The 22,595-nt window shown below is 42.3% G+C and overlaps 1 protein-coding gene across 1 annotated transcript in view; it reads left to right on the top strand.

Moving 5' to 3' along the window:
* LOC122564715 overlaps positions 1-13,596 on the top strand; it is a 155,439-nt gene extending 141,843 nt beyond the window's left edge. Inside the window, exons 11-12 of the mRNA XM_043719838.1 lie at positions 7,297-7,368; positions 13,478-13,596. Of these exons, the coding sequence (XP_043575773.1) occupies positions 7,297-7,368; positions 13,478-13,580 (175 nt within the window). The 3' untranslated portion in view covers positions 13,581-13,596. The remainder of the gene's footprint in view (positions 1-7,296; positions 7,369-13,477) is intronic.
* Positions 13,597-22,595: the final 8,999 nt, after the last annotated feature.

Below are 22,595 nucleotides of genomic sequence, written 5' to 3'. Positions count from 1 at the left end.
AGCCATGTTGACTATCCCTAATCAGTCCTTGCCTTTCCAAATACATGTACATCCTGTCCCTCAGGATTCCCTCCAACAACTTGCCCACCACTGACGTCGGGCTCCCTGGTCTATAGTTCCCTGGCTTGTCCTTACCACCCTTCTTAAACAGTGGCACCACGTTAGCCAACCTCCAGTTTTCTGGTACCTCATCTGTGACTATCGATGATACAAATATCTCAGCAAGAGGCCCAGCAATCACTTCTCTAGCTTCCCACAGAGCTCTAGGGTACACCTGATCAGATCCTGGGGATTTATCCACCTTTATGCGTTTCAAGACATCCAGCATTTCCTCCTCTGTAATATGGACATTTTTCAAGATGTCACCATCTATTTCCCTACATTCTTTCTTCCATGTCCTTTTCCACATTAAATACTGATGCAAAATACTGTTTAATATCTCCCTCATTTTCTGCAGCTCTACACAAAGGCCGCCTTGCTGATCTTTGAGGGGCCTTATTCTCTCCCTCGATACATTTTCCTATTTTCTTTGTTTTGATCAAGAAGCAGCCAAAGAAGATTGTTGCTACATGCAGTGATGGAATGAGACAATACATCTCTGTGATAATGAAAAAAGTATGCATTGTGCTCATCAGGAGCAGAAAAAAACCCTCAAATCATTGACTAAGTGTGAGTTGCATCGAGACTTTTGGAGGGATTCTCGCCACGTGGCCCAGTAAGATTTTACATTGTACATTACCAACTGCTCCTCATCAACTGCCGACCCTGGCATTCTTCATATCTGATTCTCGTCTCATCTTAGCATGTGACATCTCCAGAGCAACTCGTTGGTCAACAGACATCCTGGAATTTATTGGCATCCATTGCACACAATATTTTAACAAGTCAGTTGTGCAACCAGACAAGTCCTTACAGTCCGGATTTGACATGCAGAATTTGTGATATTTGCCCTGGGCCTGGAAGAAATGGGGAAGTTCATGCCTTGGCTTTCAGCTGGAATATAGAGGTCTTGTTGAATGGGGCGGTGCAATCACAAGACTTCCTGTTTTCCCACAACCAACAGTGGAAAACACAACACCAGTCCATACAGCCTGATCTGAGGCTGCCACATAGGTTAGAGTTGTCTCAACTGTCTGGAGGAATACCCAATGCTGTAGGAAACATTCCACCAACATTAGTGCCATTAACTTCTCTCCTAAATCTCACACTCTCTCTATCTCTGCTGCTGTTATCACTTACCACCAAAGCTCATGTTCCACTACTCTCAATATTGCTAGCAACATCTTCCCTCACACAACCCCCAACATCATAAATTGCATGGCTTCTGTGCTGCCCACTCACTCACTCAGGCCACCTCCTGGCCTGCACCAAAAGTACCCACTGCGCAAACCACTTTCATCTCCCATCATATCTGCCTCCTTCTTATTCCAAGTGGAAACAACCCATAATAGAGCAGAAATGTCTGGTGGCAGAAGTGGTGGCTGCCAAACATTTGGCTCCTCACCACTCAAATGTAGAACATGCTGACTCTGACTGCGCCAAATAGATATCTGGCCATGTCCAAGCTCCTGGACTGGTGATGGAGGTTGCCCTTGACTTATTATGCTGGAACCCCTGAGTGAAGGCTATTCTCCTTGACTTGATTGAGATCTGATGACCTTGAAAAGCTCCCTGCCTGTATGTCGATGCTGAACAGTAAGGCAAGACAAAAGTAATTTGAGCCTGGAATATCTGGTTTATGGGGGAAAGCATACAAACCCCAGGCAATGCAAGGTCAGGTTGCTGTGAGCATCTAAATAGGCTCAGAATGAGTAGGTGCTGTGACAGTGATTAAAGAGCCAGGTTGGTTGCAGTCTGGTCCATACTGGAGCTAAATGTAGATTCCTGAGTGCGCAATATCCTTGCTACAGAACTTCATTGTTACTTGTAGGTGCAGCCCATGGTGCAATATTGATGTGCAGAAGCATCCTGCAAGTGGTTTAAACGTATGCCATGAGGGTTCATAGAAGATGGGACAGGTTGGATGCAATGACCCACTAATTTTTTATCTTCTACATGGACTGATTGCTGTGTACATAATCTTGGAGCACAGCTTAGAGACAACATTGATTAGATGCCAATGTCCATGGATGTGAGGTATGTGTGTCCAATGCCAATGAAGCAAGCCTTGAGATGTTATTGCCTGATGTCCAATATGGAGATCCTTTGCACCAAGCAGTGAGTTAAAATTGCTAGGAATTCATTCCGATTTCCATGTTGAGATTTCTGAACGTCGACCTTGTTTGGCATGATAGGAAGTTGAATATTAATGAGGCGACTCGTGATGATGTTACACTGATACTTAGTACACCACAGGAACAGGCCCTTTGGTCCAGCATGTCTGTGCTGACCATGATGCCATTGTGAACTAATGCCATCTACCTGCACATGTCTGTATTGCTCTATTCTCTGTCTGTTCACGTGCCTGGCTAAATGCCTCTTAAACATTGCTATTGTATCTGCTTCTACCACCTCCCCTGGCAGCCCATTACAGGCACCTACTACCCTCTTCACAAAAAATGCACTTCATACATCTCCTTTAAACCCATGCCCCCTGTTATTTGATATTTGTACCCTTGGGAAAAAGACTCTGACGACCCACCCGAATAATGCCTGGCATAATTTTACATACTTCCATCAGGTCGCCCCTCAGCCTATGATGCTCTAGAGAAAACAATCCAAGTTAGTCAGTCTAACCTTTCTTTATTGTTAGTACACTCCAATCCAGGCAACACCCTGGTAAATCTCTTTGCACCACCTCCATAGCCTCCACATCTTTCCTATAGTGTGGTGACCAGAACTGCGCACAATATTCCAAATGTGGACTAACTAAACTTTTACATAGCTGCAACATGACTTGCCAACTTCTATTCTCAGTGCCCCAACCGATGAAAGCAAGCATGTTGCACGCCTTTTTTACCATCTTATCCACTTGTGTTGCACTTTTAAGGAGCTATGGACTTGCACCCCAAGATCTCTCTATATCAGTGTTCTTCAGGGTTCTATCATTTACTGTATCATTTATTTCCCTCTCGCATTTGACCTCCCAAAATGCATCATCTCACACTCGTTCGGATTAAACTGCATCTGACATTTCTCTGATCATGTTTCTAACTGACCTATATCTTGTTATATCCTTCGACAGCCTTCCACACTATCCACAACTCCATCAACTTTTGTGTTGGCTGCAAACTTACTAATCAGAGCACCTACATTTTAATCCAAATAATTTCTACAAATTACAAACAGAGGTTCCAGCACTTATCCTCGCAGAACACCATGATCACTTCCAGTCAGAAATACACTTTTCCACGATGATGTCCTGTCGAAGATGACCATGCCAATTTAGTATTCAACTTACCAACTCACTGTGGATCCCATGTGACTTAATCTTCTGGACCAGCTTACCATGAGGGATCTTGTCAAATGAATTTTGCAATCCAATACATCTTAGAAGGTATTTAACAAGCTATAACCTCTCTTAATTGACAATTCACTGCTGCCTTGCAAGGAACTCACCACAGCACTTGTCAAAAGCATAAGAGATCAAATGTGATGTTCCCAACACTGAGATAGACCTTCCCAGACTTCTCTTCTGATTCTGTCACAAACTCCACCATGACCCACATTGCTCAGACCCCTATAAGATTTCATCCAATAAACTGAAGTGTGGGTTTTTCTGCATGGCTACGTTACTCAAACTGAAAAAAATTACAAACACCTGAACTGGAAGGAGCCACTCAAAATTAATCTTCGTCTTAATGTATCCCATTGTCCTACACTGTTTTCAAGTTTAAAAAACCTCAACCAATACCGGATCCAGGCAAATTCTAATCATTAACACAGTTCATCTGGACAAAATATTTGAAAAAAGCTGACCTAGAATGTGCAAAATAATGAACTGATGCTTACAATTTTCTTTCTTTTAAATTCTTGCTGCTTTGATATACAGATTTTTCGGTGATGAGAAAATTACTTTGGATAGAAAATTTAATATGAATAGATCACGGACCTCTGCGATGTAAGTAGAACAATGTTGGTCACAAGTCGGTTTATCAAACCTAAAGGATTATGGCAGGTAGGAATTGGAAGACCCGATGAGTTTGAAGCTTAACAGTTTTAACAGAAAACAGATCCAGGCTACTTTAACTCATAGAACATAGAATAATACAGAGCAGAACAGCCCCTTTGGCCCTTGATGGTGCACTGGCTTGTGAACTAATCTAAGCCCATCCCCCGACACTATCCCATCATCATCCATATGCTCATCCAAGGACTGTTTAAATGCCACTAATGTGGCTGAGTTAACTACATTGGCAGGCAGGGCATTCCACGCCCTTGCCAGTCTCTGAGTAAAGAACCTGCTTCTGACACCTGTCTTAAATCTATCACCCCTCAATTTGCAGCTATGCCCCCTTGTACAAGCAGATGTCATTGTCTTAGGAAAAAGACTTTCACTGTCTACCCTATCTAATCCTCTGACTATCTTGTATTCTCTATTAAATCCCCTGTTAGCCTTCTTCTCTCCAATGTGAAAAGTTCCTCAGCCTTTCCTCATAAGACCTTCGCTTGAGACCAAGCAACATCCTGGTGAATCTCCTCTGCACCTTTTCCAATGCTCCCACATCCTTCCTGTAATGGGACGACCAGAATTGCACACAATGCTCCAAGTGAGGCTACACTAGCCTTTTGTACAATTGCAGCACGACATTATGGCAACACCCATATGCCTTCTTAACAGCACCATCAACTTGGGTGGCAACTTTCAGGGATCTATGTACATGGACACCAAGGTCCCTCTGCACATCCACACTACCAAGAATATTTTCTTTGACTCAGTATTCTGCCTTCCTGTTATTCTTCCCAAAGTGAATCACCTCACATTTATCTGCATTGAACTCCATTTGTCACCTTTCAGCCCAATTCTGCAGTTTATCCAAGTGTCCCTGCAACCTGCAACATTCTTCCACACTGTCCCCCACTCCACCAACATTAGTATCATCTGCAAACTTATTAACCCATCCAACTATGCCTACGTCCAAGTTGTTTATAAGAATGACAAACAGCAATAGTCCCAAAACAGACCAACCATTAGTGGCACACCACTAGTAACCAGATTCCAGGCTGAATGTTTTCCATCAACCACCAATCGTTGCCTTCTTACAGAAAGCCAGTTTCTAATCCAAATTGCTAATGCACCCTCAATCCTATTTTCTCCAATAGCCTACCATGTGGAACCTTATCAAAGGCTTTACTGAAGTCTGTGTGCACCACGTCAACTGCCCTATCCTCATCCACATGCTTGTCACCTTCTCAAAAAACTCAATGAGGGTGAGACACGACCTGCCCTTGACGAATCCATGTTGACTATTTCCAATCAAATTGTTGCTTGCTAGATGATTATTAATCCTATCTCTTATAATCCTTTCTAGAATTTTTCCTTCCTCATACTTACATCTGTTCATCTCATGATTCTCAATAACTGGGTACACTTGCTACCTGGGATGGGTGAGAAATGGGTAGAAAGCAGCTGCCTTCTTCCAATTGGTATAGGGCAGAGGATCTCATGGGAAGGATAGAGATTGAATCTGTTGCAGAAAAGACTGTCACTTTTCTTCTACAGTCCAAAGGAACACTCCTGGTCCTTCTGATCCCACAAAAAGAAGATAAGTGCTTCCAGGCAAAACTCTCTTCAGCCTCATAGTGAACCCAGAACAAATTCCTGGCTCAGACCACACTTAAACCTGACTTAGAACTCTGTCATGTCAATGTTTCTTCACTGTCACTGGGTCATAATCCTAGAACTCTCTCCATAACTGCAACAGTTCAAGAAAGCAAATGACCGTCAGCTTCTCAAATGCATTTAGGGATGTGCAGTAAATACTAGCTCAGCCAGCAAGAGCCACGTTGCATGAACAACTAAAATAAATGTAGTTTGATTGATATCAAACTAATTTACATTTTCAAAGCAAGATCCTTAGCCACTCATCGAGATACGAGCGGCATGGTGGCCTAGTGGTTAGCACTGCTGCCTCACAGCACCAGGGACCCAAGTTTGATTCCAGCTTCGCGTGACTGTCTGTGTGGAATTTACACATTCTCCCCATGTCAGCGTGGATTTCCTCTGGGTGCTCCGGTTTCCTCCCACAGTCCAAAAGATGTGCAGGTTAGGTGAACTGGCCATGTTAAATTGCTCATAGTGTTAGGTGCATTAGTCAGAGAGAAATGCGTCAGGGTGGGTTACCCTTCGGAGGGTCGGTATGGACTTGTTGGGCCAAAGGGCCTGTTTCCACACCATAAGGAATCTAAAAAAAAATCAATGATAGCTGAGATCTGATTTGGTGGATAAAGTTAAAATACCTTGGGCTTGTTGTTACATGTCTTCAATTAATATAATGACTGAAATCTTCTGAGAGTAGCAATCATTGGAGTCAGGTCCGAGGTGAGAGGGTGGTCAGGTTTGGTCAAATCCAGGGTTTGCGGCAGAATGGAGACAGGTCCGGTCAGGTTGAGCCCAGAAGGGAGGATGGAATTGGAGTTTGGTCATGTCTTTGGCTAGGATTCAGGTGGGAGTCAGGTTCAGATTGGGGAAAGGAGGGACGCTCAGGGAATGGGGTTAAAATCAGTTCTGTATGGAAAAAGGGTTCAGGATTGGTATCTTGAGCAGAAGAGGACAGGTAGAGCATTCAAAGAAAGCATCAGTTTTACAGTTCCTCAGAATCTCAAGCAATTTTTAATCCTGTAACTTTTCCTAGATAACTATTAAAGTGAGTCAGAACTTTCTGAAGGCTATGATACTAGCTCAAAGTTGGGGACTTTATTGAGATATCAGGCAATTTATTATGAAATGAAGACAGATAGCCAAATCAAATCCGCCTCCCTTTCCCTATACTGTATTTGCAACATAGTAAAATTAAAACATTCAACGACCCTCAAGATTGACCCCAATGGTTCCTAAACATATTCTTGCACTAACCAGACTTGTGAGTAACTGATACCAGACACCAAGTTTATAGTGTAATCAAAATAATTAACAATTATTTAATAATACACTTCTAATTGTTAATTCAATTTTAATCATTAAAATAGAATTTATAGTTTTTGGTTGCTGATGAACTCATAACTCAATTTCTATTTATTCCGTGTTTTGCAATAAATTTGTTCTGCATAATAATGTATTAATAGTTTAAAATGTTTGTATAACCTAGAAAAACAGGTATCCATTTTTCTTCCACTTTGCTTTGTTTTGGAATGTAGAATGTCTTCTCCAATAGATTTTGAGGACATATATACCAAAGAAACTATTGATGCATTATTCCTTCCAAGATCGTAAGTACAAGTCTCAGGCTATTAATCTCAAAAGTTTGTCACTGCTGTGAATTCGTTTAATTAAAACAATATTTATTAACCTTCAAGTTAATTAATAGACAGTTAATTGGAAGTGCTGCAGAGAGGCGGTGAAGATTTATATCACCAGATACTTAAGCAGCTTTGATTGGCTAAATATTGCTGCATAATACTCATCGCACTTCATTTTTCCAAAATGTGTATGGACATAATAAGTCTAAAGAACTAAACCCAAGAGTAGTAAAGTGTACATTGCATGAGAGTATAGTTTAAAGTCATGCGGAGGAACTTTAAACCTTGACAATAGGTGGTTCACATGTCCATTATAAATTCAGTTCAATTGGTTGAGTAGTAAATAGCATTTGCTTTATTCTATCTAACAAAGATGAAATTTCAGTTTATGGAATCAATTGTAATAGAGTAGATCTCTCCACCCTTCAGGCTCTCTGCCTGTATTCCTAATGAAGGGCTTTTGCCCGAAACGTCGATACTGCTCCTCGGATGTTGCCTGAACTGCTGTGCTCTTCCAGTACCACTAATCCAGAATCTGGTTTTCCAGCATCTGCAGTCATTGTTTTTACCTATCAAGCAAAGGGCCAAGAATTCTGAAGGCATGTCTATGTCAATTATCTCTTTATATTCTTTTACAAGATGTGACTAGGTCAGCATTATTGCCCATCCTTTACTGCCCTTGAACAAGTACCCTTGAATCGTAAGCCACTTTCTTGAACCACTGCAGTCCATGGAAGGTAGTAAGGCCCGTAGTGTAATCCCTATTAGAAGAGAATTCCAGCAATTTGACCCAGCCACACTGAAGAAACAATGATATAGTTCAAAGTCATGGTGGTATGTGGTTTGAAGGGGAACTTGCAGTGGGTGATGTTCAGCTGCATGTGTTGCCCTTGTCCTTCTTGGTAATGAAATTGCAGGTTTGGGTGATGCTGTCAAAGGAGTCTTGGTGAATAGCAACATTTTCCAAGTGACTGGCAAAAATGTAGAAACACTGTAAAAAGGAGCACGCATTGGTCAATTGGCCTTTCAAGCTTGTCCCCTTATTCAATATGATCATTGCTGGTTCTCTATCTCAATATCATATTCCCTCCCTTGTTCTAATCCACTTGATGCCTTTAATATCTAAACATTTATCTATATCTTTCTTGAAGATATTTAATGACCCAGCTTTCACAATATTCTATGGTGGTGAATTCCACATGATCGCCACCCTCTGAGTGAAGAAATGTTTTCTCTTTTCAGTCCTAAATGGCCTATTCTATATCCTGAGATAGTGACCCTTAGTTCTAGACTCCCTGGTCAGGGGAAACATCCTCTTCGCATCTCGTCCATTTAACCCTACTAGAATTTTATGTTTTGGAGATGCTGGTGTTGGACTGGGGTGTACAAAGTTAAAAGTACAAAGAATTTTATATGTTTCTATCAGATCCCCTCTGATTCTTCTAAACTATAATGAATATAGGCCCTATTAAACCAAGCACATATCTTCTGACAATATTTTCAATAGAAATATTTTGTGTAAAATGTAATAAACATCTCATCCTATATCACACTTCGCTGTCCCTATGCACTACACTAATAATGCAGAGTTCGGGATCAATTTTCTGGACACTAAATTCAAATTGCTCAATGGCAGATAGGGGAATTTAAGTGTAATTATTAAGCCTGGAATAAAATGTTAGTTTTTATAACTATAGTCATGAAATGATTGTACACAAATGCCCTATTCTAGCCTTCCTGTCTCCCCAGATTCTCAGGAATGTGGTTAACACTGAAACAGCCTGGCAAGCCATTCAGTAAGGCCAGTTGAGCATGGACAATAAATGTTGACCTTGCCAGTGATATTCAAACCCCAAAGAGCTGTTTGCCTATTTGAAATACTATTTAACCATGAAAATAGTCCTAACCAAATTGGCAGACGCTGATGAAATATCAACGTACAAGATGTTGATGACTGTGGAAGCTCTGGGATCTTCAATGACTAAGACTTTAGTCTTTACAGGAAAGAAAGAAATGTTCCTCAAAAAAATAAAGCAGGCCACCACTGCAGTGGTCTTTACCCATCTTTCCCCCAGGATCTACATCCCACAAACGGTTGTGATATTGGAGCTTGTTAGAATTTATTAGGTTCCAATTGGTGAACTGCATTGAAATTTGTGTTTGACTTGTTAAGTTCACTAAAGGAAATCTTTCTCAACTAATTTCACTACATCAAGTAGTAACTGAACCAGCTGCTTCTCATAAGAAAGTGGAACCAAAGTTGTACCATTAATCTGAAAAACTTCTTCATTGTGGTTCTAGTCAAGGTCTTGCACAAACTTAAGGGTTGGAGTCCACAGGGAATTTTGTTAAAGTCTGGTTGTGCGAATACAGAAACAGCCACACTGGTATCAATCTTCATTAGAACAGGGTGACCATTTAACAAGACCTTTACTTTGATTGGCTTTGTTTTGAATGTTGCTAAGCAATTTAGCTGTTCGAAACCAGATGTGGGTGGACTTTGCAGAGTATGCACTTTCCTGGTTATTGGCACATGATTTCTCTGACTCAGTTTAGGTCAATGGAACTCTTTTGCTGTCTCAAGTCCGTATTCCATCAGCAACTACAATGATCTACTGGTTCAGATTCTGAGAAAATTTTAATCATTTGGCAGAGGTTTTATTTTGGGTTTTGCTGTGGGCTAACCTGGAGTCCCTCTGTTCAGGATATGTCCCGAGTGAGGTTATACAATTGGCTTCATTCAAGTGGTGTTCCCGAAGCTCAACCAGACTGGTGAGAGTGTCCCCCTCCATCCCGATACAGACTCGCCTGGTTCTCAAATTGCTGAGTAAAATCAATAGTGTCTCAGAATTAGAGGAGGCTTGGAGTCATAATATTCTGCAACTAAACCCATTAACTGTTGGAAAGTTTTAGTATCTGATGCGTCATATCTTTATATGTCCTAATAACTGAAACAGCTGCAGTTCACAAGCTGTATGGGGAATTACGTGTCGCTTTTCATTTGCCCCAGTGTCATTTTCCCGGAAAAATAATACATTCTTTCCATAACTGAGCCCAGTCCTCAACGGCAGGATCAAATAATAGCAATTAATAGCATGATGCCAGAAATGCCTACTACCCCAATTATGGGCGGCACGGTGGCACAGTGGTTAACACTGCTGCCTCACAGCGCCAGAGACCCGGGTTCAATTCCCGCCTCAGGCGACTCTCTGTGTGGAAGTTGCACATTCTCCCCGTGCTCTGGTTTCCTCCCACAATCCAAAAATGTGCAGGTTAGGTGGATTGGCCACGCTAAATTGACCATAGTGTTAGGTGAAGGGGTAAATGTAGGGGAATGGGTCTGGGTGGGTTGCGCTTCGGCGGGTCGATGTGGACTTGTTGTGTTGAAGGGCCTGTTTCCACACTGTAAGTAATCTAATCAAAGATGACTGTTGTGAGTGAATTTCTGCATGAGTGTGTTTTACTCTCATCAAAATAACTTCACTGAGGCCAGTATCCTGTCACCCAGCCACCCTTTATTTACACGTGGAAAGTCATTGACACTGATTCAGCTCCCTCAGAGCCAGCTCTCAGAGTGACAGAATGTCTGACACACCTGTTTTTGTCTGTCAGCCAAGACTCTCTGCTTTGACCAGATTAACAGCCCAATCAGGGAATTCAATTTCCATGAGGTCTACCTGGCTGATCTCATTACAATCACTACAATAGGGTTTTTTCTAGACTTGCTGGAACCAACAATTAATGAGCTAGATAAACAGATTGTTGTGGATTTCAAGGGAGATTGCTGTATAAAGTAGGGAAGTCTTGCTACAACTGTAGGGTTCACCAAAATGACATACTTTTCCAGAACCTCCTTAGCTCTGCTCACAATAGTCTTGATGACATGGATTCACTGATTCTACTTTTGTCCAAATCCACTGTGCACTATAGGTACAAGTCTGATTAGGCAATTACTTCATGTAGCACAAATAGCTGCAGCAACTTTGATATCTATCTGTTGCCAGCTCCTGGATCCAGGCTTCAGATAGTCAGCATCACATCACGGGCTGTCTGGAAATACAAAATCACAGAATTGTTATGACACATATGGAAGCCATTCAGCCTGTTGTGTCTGTGCCAGCTGTCTCTCAGCTCCCATTCTTCTGCTTTCTTCCACATTTTGTTCTTTTTAAATAAGCCTAATTCCCTTTAGAATGTCTTGATTTAACCCACCTCCTCCATCCTACAAAATAGTGCTATCCAGACTGCCGACCACTCACTGCTTGAATGTGTTATTTGTCATGGAGGCTGGTAGTATTCCAACATTTAAAAGGCATCTGGATGGATATATGAATTAGAACCTACGTTCGGGACACCACCCATGCCCTCCACCTGCTCCATGATGCTGCCTGACCTGCTGCGCTTTTCCAGCAACACATTTCCAGCTCTGATCTCCAGCATCTGCAGACCTCACTTTCTCCCCATATGAATTAGAATCCCTACTGTGTGGAAACAGGCCCTTCGGCCCAACACGTCCACACTAAAGGAAGGGTTTGGAGGGATATGGACCAAATGCTGGCAATTGGATATGTGGACGGCATTGATGAGTTGGACCGAAGGGTCTGTTTCCATGCTCTATGACTCTAGACTGCCTTTGCTTCTTTTACCAATTACTTAACATCTGTCCTCTTGTTCTTGATCCTTTCACCAGTAGGAACAATTTTTCTGTATCTATTTTTCTACCTTCTCATCTTCAAGGAAAATAATCCTACCTTCTCAATCTACTTCATAACTGAAGTTCCCTTTCCCTGAAATCACTCTTGTGAGCTCATTTGGTTTTATTTTATCTGGTTTCAATTGGTATCAATTTCTCAGAGCCTGAAGTTTCCATTTCAATTCAGTTTCATTCTCAGTCTCAATTTCTCTATAAATTATTGGGTTCAGATTCCATTTCAATCAAAAAATTAAGTTTTGAAACCATGGATTATATCACGCCAACTATTTTCTCCCCCAAAAATCAATATACAATTCTGGGGCACCATTACCTTTCTCCCTGTGAAGAGGGTATAGGCCCCAGTCCAAGCAATGTCCAATGGGTAGCTGACTTGGATGGAGGTACCAAAGCTATTGCAGACAAATTTGCTGATGATACAAAGATAGAAAAGCAAGCTGTGAGAATACAACGTGTCTGCAGATGAGTATAAAAAGATAACGTGAGTGGGCAAAAAAAATGGCAGGTGGTGTATGTGTATGAAAATGTGAGGTTTTCCACTTCATTGATAATAGAAAAGTAAAATAATATTTAACTAGAGAATCTGAAGAATGTTGTGGTAAAGAAGAGTGTGGATGTCTTTGTACCTGAATCTCAAAAGCTTAGCGTGCTGATACAGCAATTAATTAGAAAAGTAAATAGATTGTTCTTTATCTCAGGGGCATTGTAATATAAAAATTAAGGAAGTCTTGCTACAACTGTGCATAGCATTGATGAGATGGCACCAAGAGCAGTGTGTGCAGTATTGGTCTCCTTAGTTAAAGAATGGTATATTCGTATGGGAAACATTTCTGAAAAGATTCACTTGGTTGGTGCTTGGGATGAAAAGGTTGCTTTATGAGGTAAGGTTAAGCAAGATGGGCTTATTGTCTCTGAAGTTTAGAAAGTTGGAAATGGTTTTATTGAAACATAGTCTGAGGGGATTTCATGTGATACTGCAGATGTTTAAGATAGGACATTACAAGGAATTTCATCCCTTGGAGATTCATGATCTTTGGAATTCTCCTACACAGAACAGCAGAGCTAGGTCATTGAATATATTCAAGGCTGAGTTAGACAGATGCTTTATTTCCAAATCAAGAATTATATCAAAGGCAGAAAAGAGGAACTAAGGTCACAATAAGATAAGCCATGATCTTATTCAATAGAAAAGTATTTTGAAGGGTCAAATCCTACTCTGCTCCTATTTCTTATATTCACAGTGAAAACAGTAAGGGGATCTAATAGTCAGATGAGAATTATTTGCAAAATAATTTGAGAGTCAACTTGCTCACCCACAAGAAATAGCTATCATTAAGTTTGTGTGTCTGTTTTCATTATATGTTCTAGGTACCATGACAATGTTGCTTACTATAATTTGGAGACTGGAAAATTGAACTTCGGTGATCTGCAGCATCCTGTTTCATCCCGAACTGCCGAACACTTGAAATAAAAAACAATTATTTTACTTTAACCACTCACTCTATATATGTGTATCTGTTCAGGTGATGAGAAGTATCTAGCTTTTCTAAGATACAAATCTTCACAATTTTAGTGTTTTATTTTAGTGATTCGTGGGATGTGGGCTTTGTTGGCTGGACCAGCATTTATTGACCATCCTAACAATCCTTGAGAAGGTGGTGGTGAATTGCCTTCTGGAACTTCTGCAGTATAATTCCAAGTCAGGGTAGTGAAAAGCTTGAAGGTGAACTTCAGGTGGTGGTGTTCCCATGTGTTTGCTGCCCTTGTCCTTCTGGGTACAGTGTTCAGGGTTTGAAAGATGCTAAGGAGCATGGTGTATTTCTGTATCTCACAGATGCTGCTGTGCATTCGTGGTGAGAGAACTTTACTTTGGATATTAGATTAGATTACTTACAGTGTGGAAACAGGCCCTTCAGCCCAACAAGTCCACACTGACCCACCGAAGTGCAACCCACCCACACCCATTCCCCTACTTTTACCCCTTCGCCTAACACTACGGGCAATTTAGCATGGCCAATTCACCTAACCTGGACTGTGGGAGGAAACCGGAGCACCTGGAGGAAACCCACACAGACACAGGGAGAATGTGCAAACTCCACACAGTTAGTCGCCTGAGGCGGGAATTGAACCCTGGTCTCTGGCGCTGTGAGGCAGCAGTGCTATCCAATGTGCCACCATACCGCCCACATATTGTCAAGCTTCTTGGGTGTTACTGAAGCTGCACAAATCCAGTCAACTAATGAGTATTCCATTGCACTCCTAATTTGTGCCTTGTTGAGACAGGATTTGGGAATCAGGAGAGGAATTACTCACTGCAGGATTCTTAGCCACTGACAGTTCTGAAAGCCACAGTGCTTATATTACTAGTCTAGTTCAGTGTCCGGTGAATGGTAACCCCATGATGTTGGTAGTGGAGGATCTAGTGTTGGTAATGACATTGAAGGTGAAGATGTGATGGTTAGAAATTCTCTTGTTGGAGGTGGTTATTACCTGGCACGTGTTATGGGCAGCATGATGGCTCAGTAGTTAGCACTGTTGCCTCACAGCGCCAGGGACCCGGGTTCAATTCCACTCGTTGGTAGTGGAGGATCTAGTGTTGGTAATGACACTGAAGGTGAAGATGTGATGGTTAGAAATTCTCTTGTTGGAGGTGGTTAATACCTGGCACTTGTGTTATGGGCAGCATGATGGCTCAGTAGTTAGCACTGTTGCCTCACAGCACCAGGGACCCGGGTTCAATTCCACTCTTGGGTGGCTGTCTGTGTGGAGTTTGCACATTCTCCCTGTGTCTGCATGGTTTTCCTTCAGGTGCTCCGATTTCCTCCCACAGTGCAGGTTAGTTGGACTGGCCATTCTAAATTACCTGTAGAGTCCAGGGATGTGTAGAAGGGTGGATTAGCCATGGGAAATACAGAGTTACAGGAATAGGGTAGGTGGGTGAATCTGTGTGGGATGTTCTTCACAGGGTCAGTGTAGACTTGATGCGCCAAATGGCCTAGAGTCATAGAGATGTACAGCATGGAAACAGATCCTTTGGTCCAACTTGTCCATGCCAACCAGATATCAGCCTACTTCCACACTGTACAGATTCTATGAATGTTACTTGGCACTCATCAGCCCAAGTCTGGGTATTGACCAGGTCTTGCTGCATTTGGACAAATGGTGATAAATATTGTACAATCATCAGCAAACATCCCACTTCTGACCTTATGGTGGAGGGAAGGCTATTAATGAAGCAGCTAAAGATGATTGAGTCTAGGACACTGCCCTGAGGAACCTTTGTGGCTGAGATGGTTGACTTGCAAAAACCATAACCATATCATCATTGTCAATCATGCAGTACAGGTGAAGTCCTTCAGCTCATAGTACCACATACTACCTACACTAATACCACTTGCCTGCATTAGATTACTTACAGTGTGGAAACAGGCCCTTCGGCCCAACAAGTCCACACCGACCCTCCTAAGAGCAACTCACCCAGACCCATTCCCCTACATTTACCCTTTCACCTAACACAATTCACCTGGCCTGCACATCTTTGGACTGTGGGAGGAAACTGGAGCACCCGGAGGAAACCCATGCAGACACGGGAAGAATTTGCAAACTCCACACAGTCACCTGATGTGAGAATTGAACCCGGGTCCCTGGTGCTGTGAGACAACAGTACTAATCACTGTGCCACTGTGCTATTAGGCCAATAGCCTTGAATGATCTGACATTTCAAGTGCTCATCCAAATACTTTTTAAACATTGTGAAGTTTCCTGCTTCAATTATCCTCCCAGATAGTGCATTCCAGACGCCCAGAAAACTCTGGGAGAAAAGGTTTTTCCTTAAATCCTTTCTAAACATCCTTCCTTCCACTTCAAAATTATGTCCCTTGCTACTGACCCTTCAACTAAGGGTTGACTTGCTGTTTTCGACTCATCCCACCTATGTCCTTCATAATTTTTTACATTGTTATCAGGTTCCCCCCTCAACCTTCGCTGCTTCAAAGATAGTTGAAATGTTCCATCCCAAACAACATCCTGCAGCATACTGTACTCCAGCTGTGGCCTAACCATATTTTTGGACATCTCCAACAAAACCTCCCTGCTCTTCTAATCTATGCCAGAACTGATAAAAGCAGTTTAACAGATAAAAACAGTCCCTTATTGCCTTCATAATTATTCTATTTATATGTTTAGTCCACTTGGATCTGTGGATAAGCACCCCAAGATCCCTCTGTTCCCCTGAGCTTCCTAGTGTCTTGCCTTTCACTGAGTACTTCCTTTCCTTGTTCCTTTGTACAAAATGCATCATATTGAGCATCACATTTATCAGAGTTAAATTTCATCTGCCACTAATCGCCCCATCTGACCAATCCATTCATATCCTTCTGTAACCTAACACTTTCCTCCTCACAGTCAACCACTTCACCAATATTTGTGTCATTTGCAATTTACTTATCATCCCCGCACATTCTCATCTACATCTTTTATGAATATCACAAATAATAAGCACTAATCCCTGTGGTATTCCACTGCACATTAGGCTCCAGTCACTCAAACAGCCTTCCACTACCACCTTCTGTCTCCTGTCACTAAGCCAATTTTCAGTCTATCTCGCCAAGTTAATCCTGGATCCCATGAGCCTTTTCCTTAATCAGTTTCCTTTGTCAACGGCCTGGTGAAATCCATATAAACTACATTAACTCTCCTATCTTTATCCAAACACTTGCTTACCTCTTCAAAAGAATTCCGCTAGAGTTGTTCAGCATGACCTCCATCTGATAAAGTCACGTTGAGTACCCCAGATCAAACCTTGCCTGTAAATGGGAGCCTAAAATACTCTCCAAACAGTGTGATTGACCTCTTTTTTTATTCCTGAGTTCTACCTTCAAAGCCTCATTTGAAAAACCTTTCAATATATCATCCCTCTTTACTGCAGTAACTGACTCCCTAACTAATAATGCAACACCACCTCCATTTTTGCACCCTCCTCTGTCCTGCCTGTAGATCCTAGATCCTGAAATGTTGAGTTGTCAGTCTTGTCCCTCCCTCAACTACGTCTCTGTGATGACAACATTGCTGTTCCATGCGTCAATCCACACCCTTAACTCATCTGTTTACCCTCTGAAACTCCTGCTGTTAAAGGCCATCCTGCCTCTCCTTACTCTCTTGAAAGCACATAATTGAATTCGCTCTGCCTTGCTTCCTTTTCTAAGTTATGCTGTGTTCAGTGTAGTATACTAATGCACTATATTCCCTGCCCCCTGCTGAACCAGTTTAAACTCCTCCCAACAGCACCAGCAGGCCCTCACATAAGGATGTTGGTTTCATTCTGGCTTAGTTGCAGATCATCCCACTTGTAGAGATCTCATTTCCCCAGAAATGATCCCAGGGAGCCAGAAACCTGAAACCATCCTTCCTGCAACAACTCTTGAATCATGTGTTCATCTGCTCTATTTTCCCATTTCTGTACTCCCATGGTACTGGGATTAATCTTAAGATTGCAAACTTCGAAATCCTGCTTTTCAGTCTACTGCCTAGTTTGTTGAATTCATCCCTCTTTCTACCTACATCGCTGGTACCAATGTGTACCAGAACCTCTGTCTTATCACCTTCCCCTTTCAGGATGCCCTGCAGCCACTCAGTGACATCCCTGACTCTGGCACCAGGGAGGCAACACACCATCCCTGGAGTCACATCTGTGGCCACAGAAACACCCTGTCTGCTCCACTAACAAATGAACCCCTTATCAGTATTACTCCTGTTTTCTTCTTCCTTCCCTCCTGTACAGTCAACTTGTGGTGCCAGAAGTTTGGCTCTGACTGCACTCCCTTGAGGTACCAGTGTCTCCATCAGCTTTAAAAGTGGAACACTGTTTAGTAGGCAGGACCCCAAGAGACTCCTTCCCTACCTGACTGATTCTCTTTGTGTGACCACCAAGCAGTCATTCTCTTCATCCCTCCAGTTCCGAAACCAGGAGATCTCATTGGTGCAGTTGTGAGCACTTCTCACACGTGGTCTTTTGGATGCTGGTAGATTCTGTGACTTCCCATGCGACAGGACACCTATTCCACTCGGCTGCCCTCACCTGCTGTGACTTAAACTTTTCTAGTCTTTCTTAAACTTTTGTAATCTTACTAACTAACTTCATCCCTAAATAATTTTACACTTTATTAAATAGCTGCAACTTAGGGAGAGCTTGTTAAGGTAGTTCCCTTACCAGCCAATCAGTTTGCTACTTATTGTGATATAACTGTAGTTTTTTCCTTAGTTCAGAGTTAATAACTTTACATAATCACCACTCTGTGTACCTCCCCTACAGAGCCTGACTCTGTCCTGGCTCCCAGGTAAGTGGGCCCAACTCCTCAGCTGTAAACGTCCATACTCATAGCTTCATTCACCTTCCCCACAGGCTCCAGCCTGTTCTGACTCCTACGTAAATTGCCCCGAATCCTCAGATGTAAATTTTTATAATCACCACTGTGTGCTCCTCCCTCACAGGCTCTGCACTGTCCTGGTTCCCAGGTAAATGCTGTATACTACGTATCACTCCAATCAATGCAGAGTTTCCCCCCTCCTTTCCATTAACTCTAGTTTTGCCAGGGTTCCTTTACTCCACACTCCATTAAATACAGTCTTGATGGCAAGATCAGTCACATTTCACATCACTTCTGGAATTCATAGAGTCATACAGCACAGAAACAGACCCTTTTGTCCAAATCATGCACACCAACCAGACATCCCAATTTAACCTAGTCACATTTACCAGCATTTGGCCCATATCCCTCTAATCTTTTCCTATTCATAAAAACATCCAGATGCCTTTTAAATGTTGTAATTGTACCTGCCTCCATCACCTCCTCTGGCAGCTCGTTCCATACACGTTGCACCCTTTGCGTGAAAAAGTTACCCCTCAGGTCCATTTTAAATCTCCTCTCACTTTAAACCTTTGCCCTCAACTTCTGGACTCCCCACCCTAGGAAAATGACCTAGCACCCTATCCATGCCCCACATAATTTTATAAACCTCTATAAGGTCGCCCCTCAACCTCTGATGCTCCAGGGAAAAAAGTCCCACCCTATTCAGCCTCTCCTTATAATTCAACTTTAACAACATCCTACGAAGGGCAGCCAGAAAGGTATGCAATATTCTGAAAGTGGCCTCACCAATGTCCTGTACAGCCACAACATAATATAGCCACAACTCCTATACTCAATGTTCTGACCACTGAAGGCAAATGCCTTCTTCACAACTCTGTTTACCTGTGATTCCGCTGTTGAGGATCTATGCACCTGCATCCCTAAGTCTCTTCATTTGGCAACATACCCCAGGGCCCTGTAATTAACTGTGTAAGTCCTGCCCTGGTTTGCCTTATCTAAATGCAACACCTCACATTTATCTAAATTAAACTGTCTGCCGCTCTTCAGCCCATTGGACCATTTGATCAAGATCCCGTTGTACTCTGAGATACTGTCCATTATATTACTTATGTTGGTGTCACCTGCAAACTTACGAACAGTACCTCCAATTTTCACATCCAAATCATTTATACAAGTGACAGTAGCACTGGTCCTTGTGGCATACTGCAGGTCCCAGGCATTCAGTCTGAAAAGCAACCCTCTACCACCATCCTCTGTCACCTACCTTCAAGCTAATTTTGTAACCTTTTGGCCAGCTCCCACAGATCCCATGTGACCTAACGTGACTAACCAATCTACCGTGCAGAACGTTATCAAACACTTTGCTAAAGTATATATAGACAATATCTACCACTCTGTCCTGATCAATCTTCTTTGTCACAACTTCAAAAAACTCAAGGTAGTGAGACACAATTTCCTAGGCACAAAACCATACCAACTATTCCTAATCAATCTTTGCTTTTCCAAGTCCTATCCCTCAGAGTACCCTCCAACAACTTGCCCATCACTGACATCACGCTCACCAGTCTATAGTTCCCTAACATTTCCTTACCACCTTTCTTAAAAAATGGTACCAAATTAGCCAACCTCCAGTCTTCCAGCACTTCACCCATAACTGTCAGCAACACAAATATCTTGGCAAGGTCCCAGCAGTCTCTTCCCTAGCTTTCCATGAAGTTCTGGGAAACACCTGATCAGTTTCCAGGATTTAGCTACCTTTATATGCTTTAATATCTCCAGCACCTCCTGTTATATGAACTCTTTACAAAGCATCACTATTTATTTCCCCAAACACCCTAGCTTCTCCACAGTAAATACTGACAGAAAATACTCTTTTAGTATCTCACCCATCTCCTATGGTTTCATCAGATCAGATGAGCCAACGGGCTGAGGAGTGGCAGATGGAGTTTAATTTTGATAAATGAGAGATGTTGCATTTTGGGAAAGCAAATCTTAGCAGGACTTATACATTTAATGGTAAGGTCCTAGGCAGTGTTGCTGAACAGAGACCTTAGAGTGCAGGTTCATCGTTCCTTCAAAGTAGAGTAGCAGGTAGATAGAATAGTGAAGAAGGCACTTGATATAGAACATAGAACAGTACAGCACAGAACAGGCCCTTCAGCCCATGATGTTGCGCCGACCATTGATCCTCATGTAAGGTAAACCTAATGTACGAACCCTCAAATTTCTGTGACCATATGCATGTCCAGCAGTCTCTTAAATATCCCCACTGACCTTGCTTCCACAACTGCTGCTGGCAACGCAATCCATGCTCTCACAACTCTCTGCGTAAAGAACCTGCCTCAGACATCCCCTCTATACTTTCCGCCAAACAGCTTAAAACTATTACCCCTCATGTTAACAATTTCTGCCCTGGGAAAAAGTTTCTGGCTATCAACTCTATCTATGCCTCTCATTATCTTGTACACCTCAATTAGGTCCCATCTCTTCCTTCTTTTTTCCAATGAAAAAAGTCAGAGCTCAGTCATATCTCTTCGTAAGGTAAGCCCTCCATTCCAGGCAGCATCCTGGTAAACCTTCTCTGAACCCTCTCCAAAGCATCCACTTCTTTCCTATAATAGGGCGACCAGAACTGGACACAGTATTCCAAGTGCGGTCTAACCAAAGTGTTATAGAGCTGCAACAAGATCCCATGGCTCTTAAACTCAATCCCCCTATTAATGAAAGCTTTCCTTTATTGGTCAGAGCATTGATTATATGAGTTGGGAGGTCATGTTGCAGCTGTACGGAACGTTGGTTAGGCTACTTCTGGAATATTGCGTGCAATTCTGATCACCCTCCTATCAGAAAGGATGTTGTCAGTGTTGGAGGTTTTGAGCTGTAGGGAGAGGTTGAATAGACTGGGGCTGTTTTCCCGGGAGCTTTGGAGGTTGAGGGGTGACCTTGTAGAGGTTTATAAAATCATGAAGGGTATGGACAAGTTCTTTTCCCTGGGGTGGGGGAGTCCAGAACTTGAGGACTTAGGTTTAGGGTGAGACGGGTAAGATATAAAAGAGACCTCAGGGGCAACTTTTTCATGTAGAGGGTTGTGCATGTATGGAATGAGCTGCCAGAGGAAGTGGTGGAGGCTGGTATAATTACAACATTTAAAAGGCATCTGGATGGGTATATGAATAGGAAGGGTTTGGAGGGATATGGGCCAAATGCTGGCAGGTGGGATTGGATTAGTTTGGGATATCTGGTTGGCATGGATGAGTTGGACTGAAGGGTCTGTTTCCATGCTGTACATCTCCATGACTATGGAGCCACATTAATCTTTAAGGGGCTGTATTCTCTTCCGAATTACTCTTCTGCCCTTAATGTACTTATAAAATCTCTTTGGATTCTCCTTACTTCTAATTGTCAAAGCTATTTCACGTCCCCTTTAGCCTTCCTACTGCCTTTGTATTCCTGTAAGGATTCACTCAATCCCAGCTGTCAATACCTGATATTTGCCACCTTTTTCATAACCAGAGCCTCAATTGCTATAGTCATCCAGCAGTCCCTGTACCTACCAGTCTTGCCCTTCACACTAACAGGAACACATTTCATTTGAACGCTTGCTATGACATTTATAAAGGCCTCCCACTTCCTAAGCAACCCTTTTGCCTGCGAATAACCTCCCCCAGTCAACTTTTGAAAGTTCCTGTGTAATACCATTAAATATGACCTTGCTCCAATTTAGAACTTTAACTTTTTGATCAGTCATAGAATCATAGATATGTACAGCATGGAAACAGACCTTTCGGTTCAACTCATCCCTACTGACCAGATACTCTAAATAAATTTAGTCCCATTTGGTAACATTGGGCTCATATCCCTCTACTCTCATCCTATTCATGTACCCATCCAGATGCCTTTTAAATGCTGTAATTGTACCAGCCTCCACCACCTCCTCTGGCAGCTCATTAAATATATGCATCATCCTCTGTATGAAAATGTTGCCCCTTAAGGCTGTTTTAAATCTTTCTCCTCTCACCTTAAACTTATTCCTGCTAGTTTTGGACTACCTACCATGGAGAAGACCTTGACTATTCACCCTGACAATTTTATAAACCTCTATAAGTTCACCCCTCAGC

This window comes from Chiloscyllium plagiosum, chromosome 30, assembly GCF_004010195.1.
Source record: "Chiloscyllium plagiosum isolate BGI_BamShark_2017 chromosome 30, ASM401019v2, whole genome shotgun sequence".
NCBI lineage: Eukaryota > Metazoa > Chordata > Chondrichthyes > Orectolobiformes > Hemiscylliidae > Chiloscyllium > Chiloscyllium plagiosum.
Note: the sequence above shows the minus strand (reverse complement) of the source record. Positions and strands in the feature narration are given on the sequence as shown.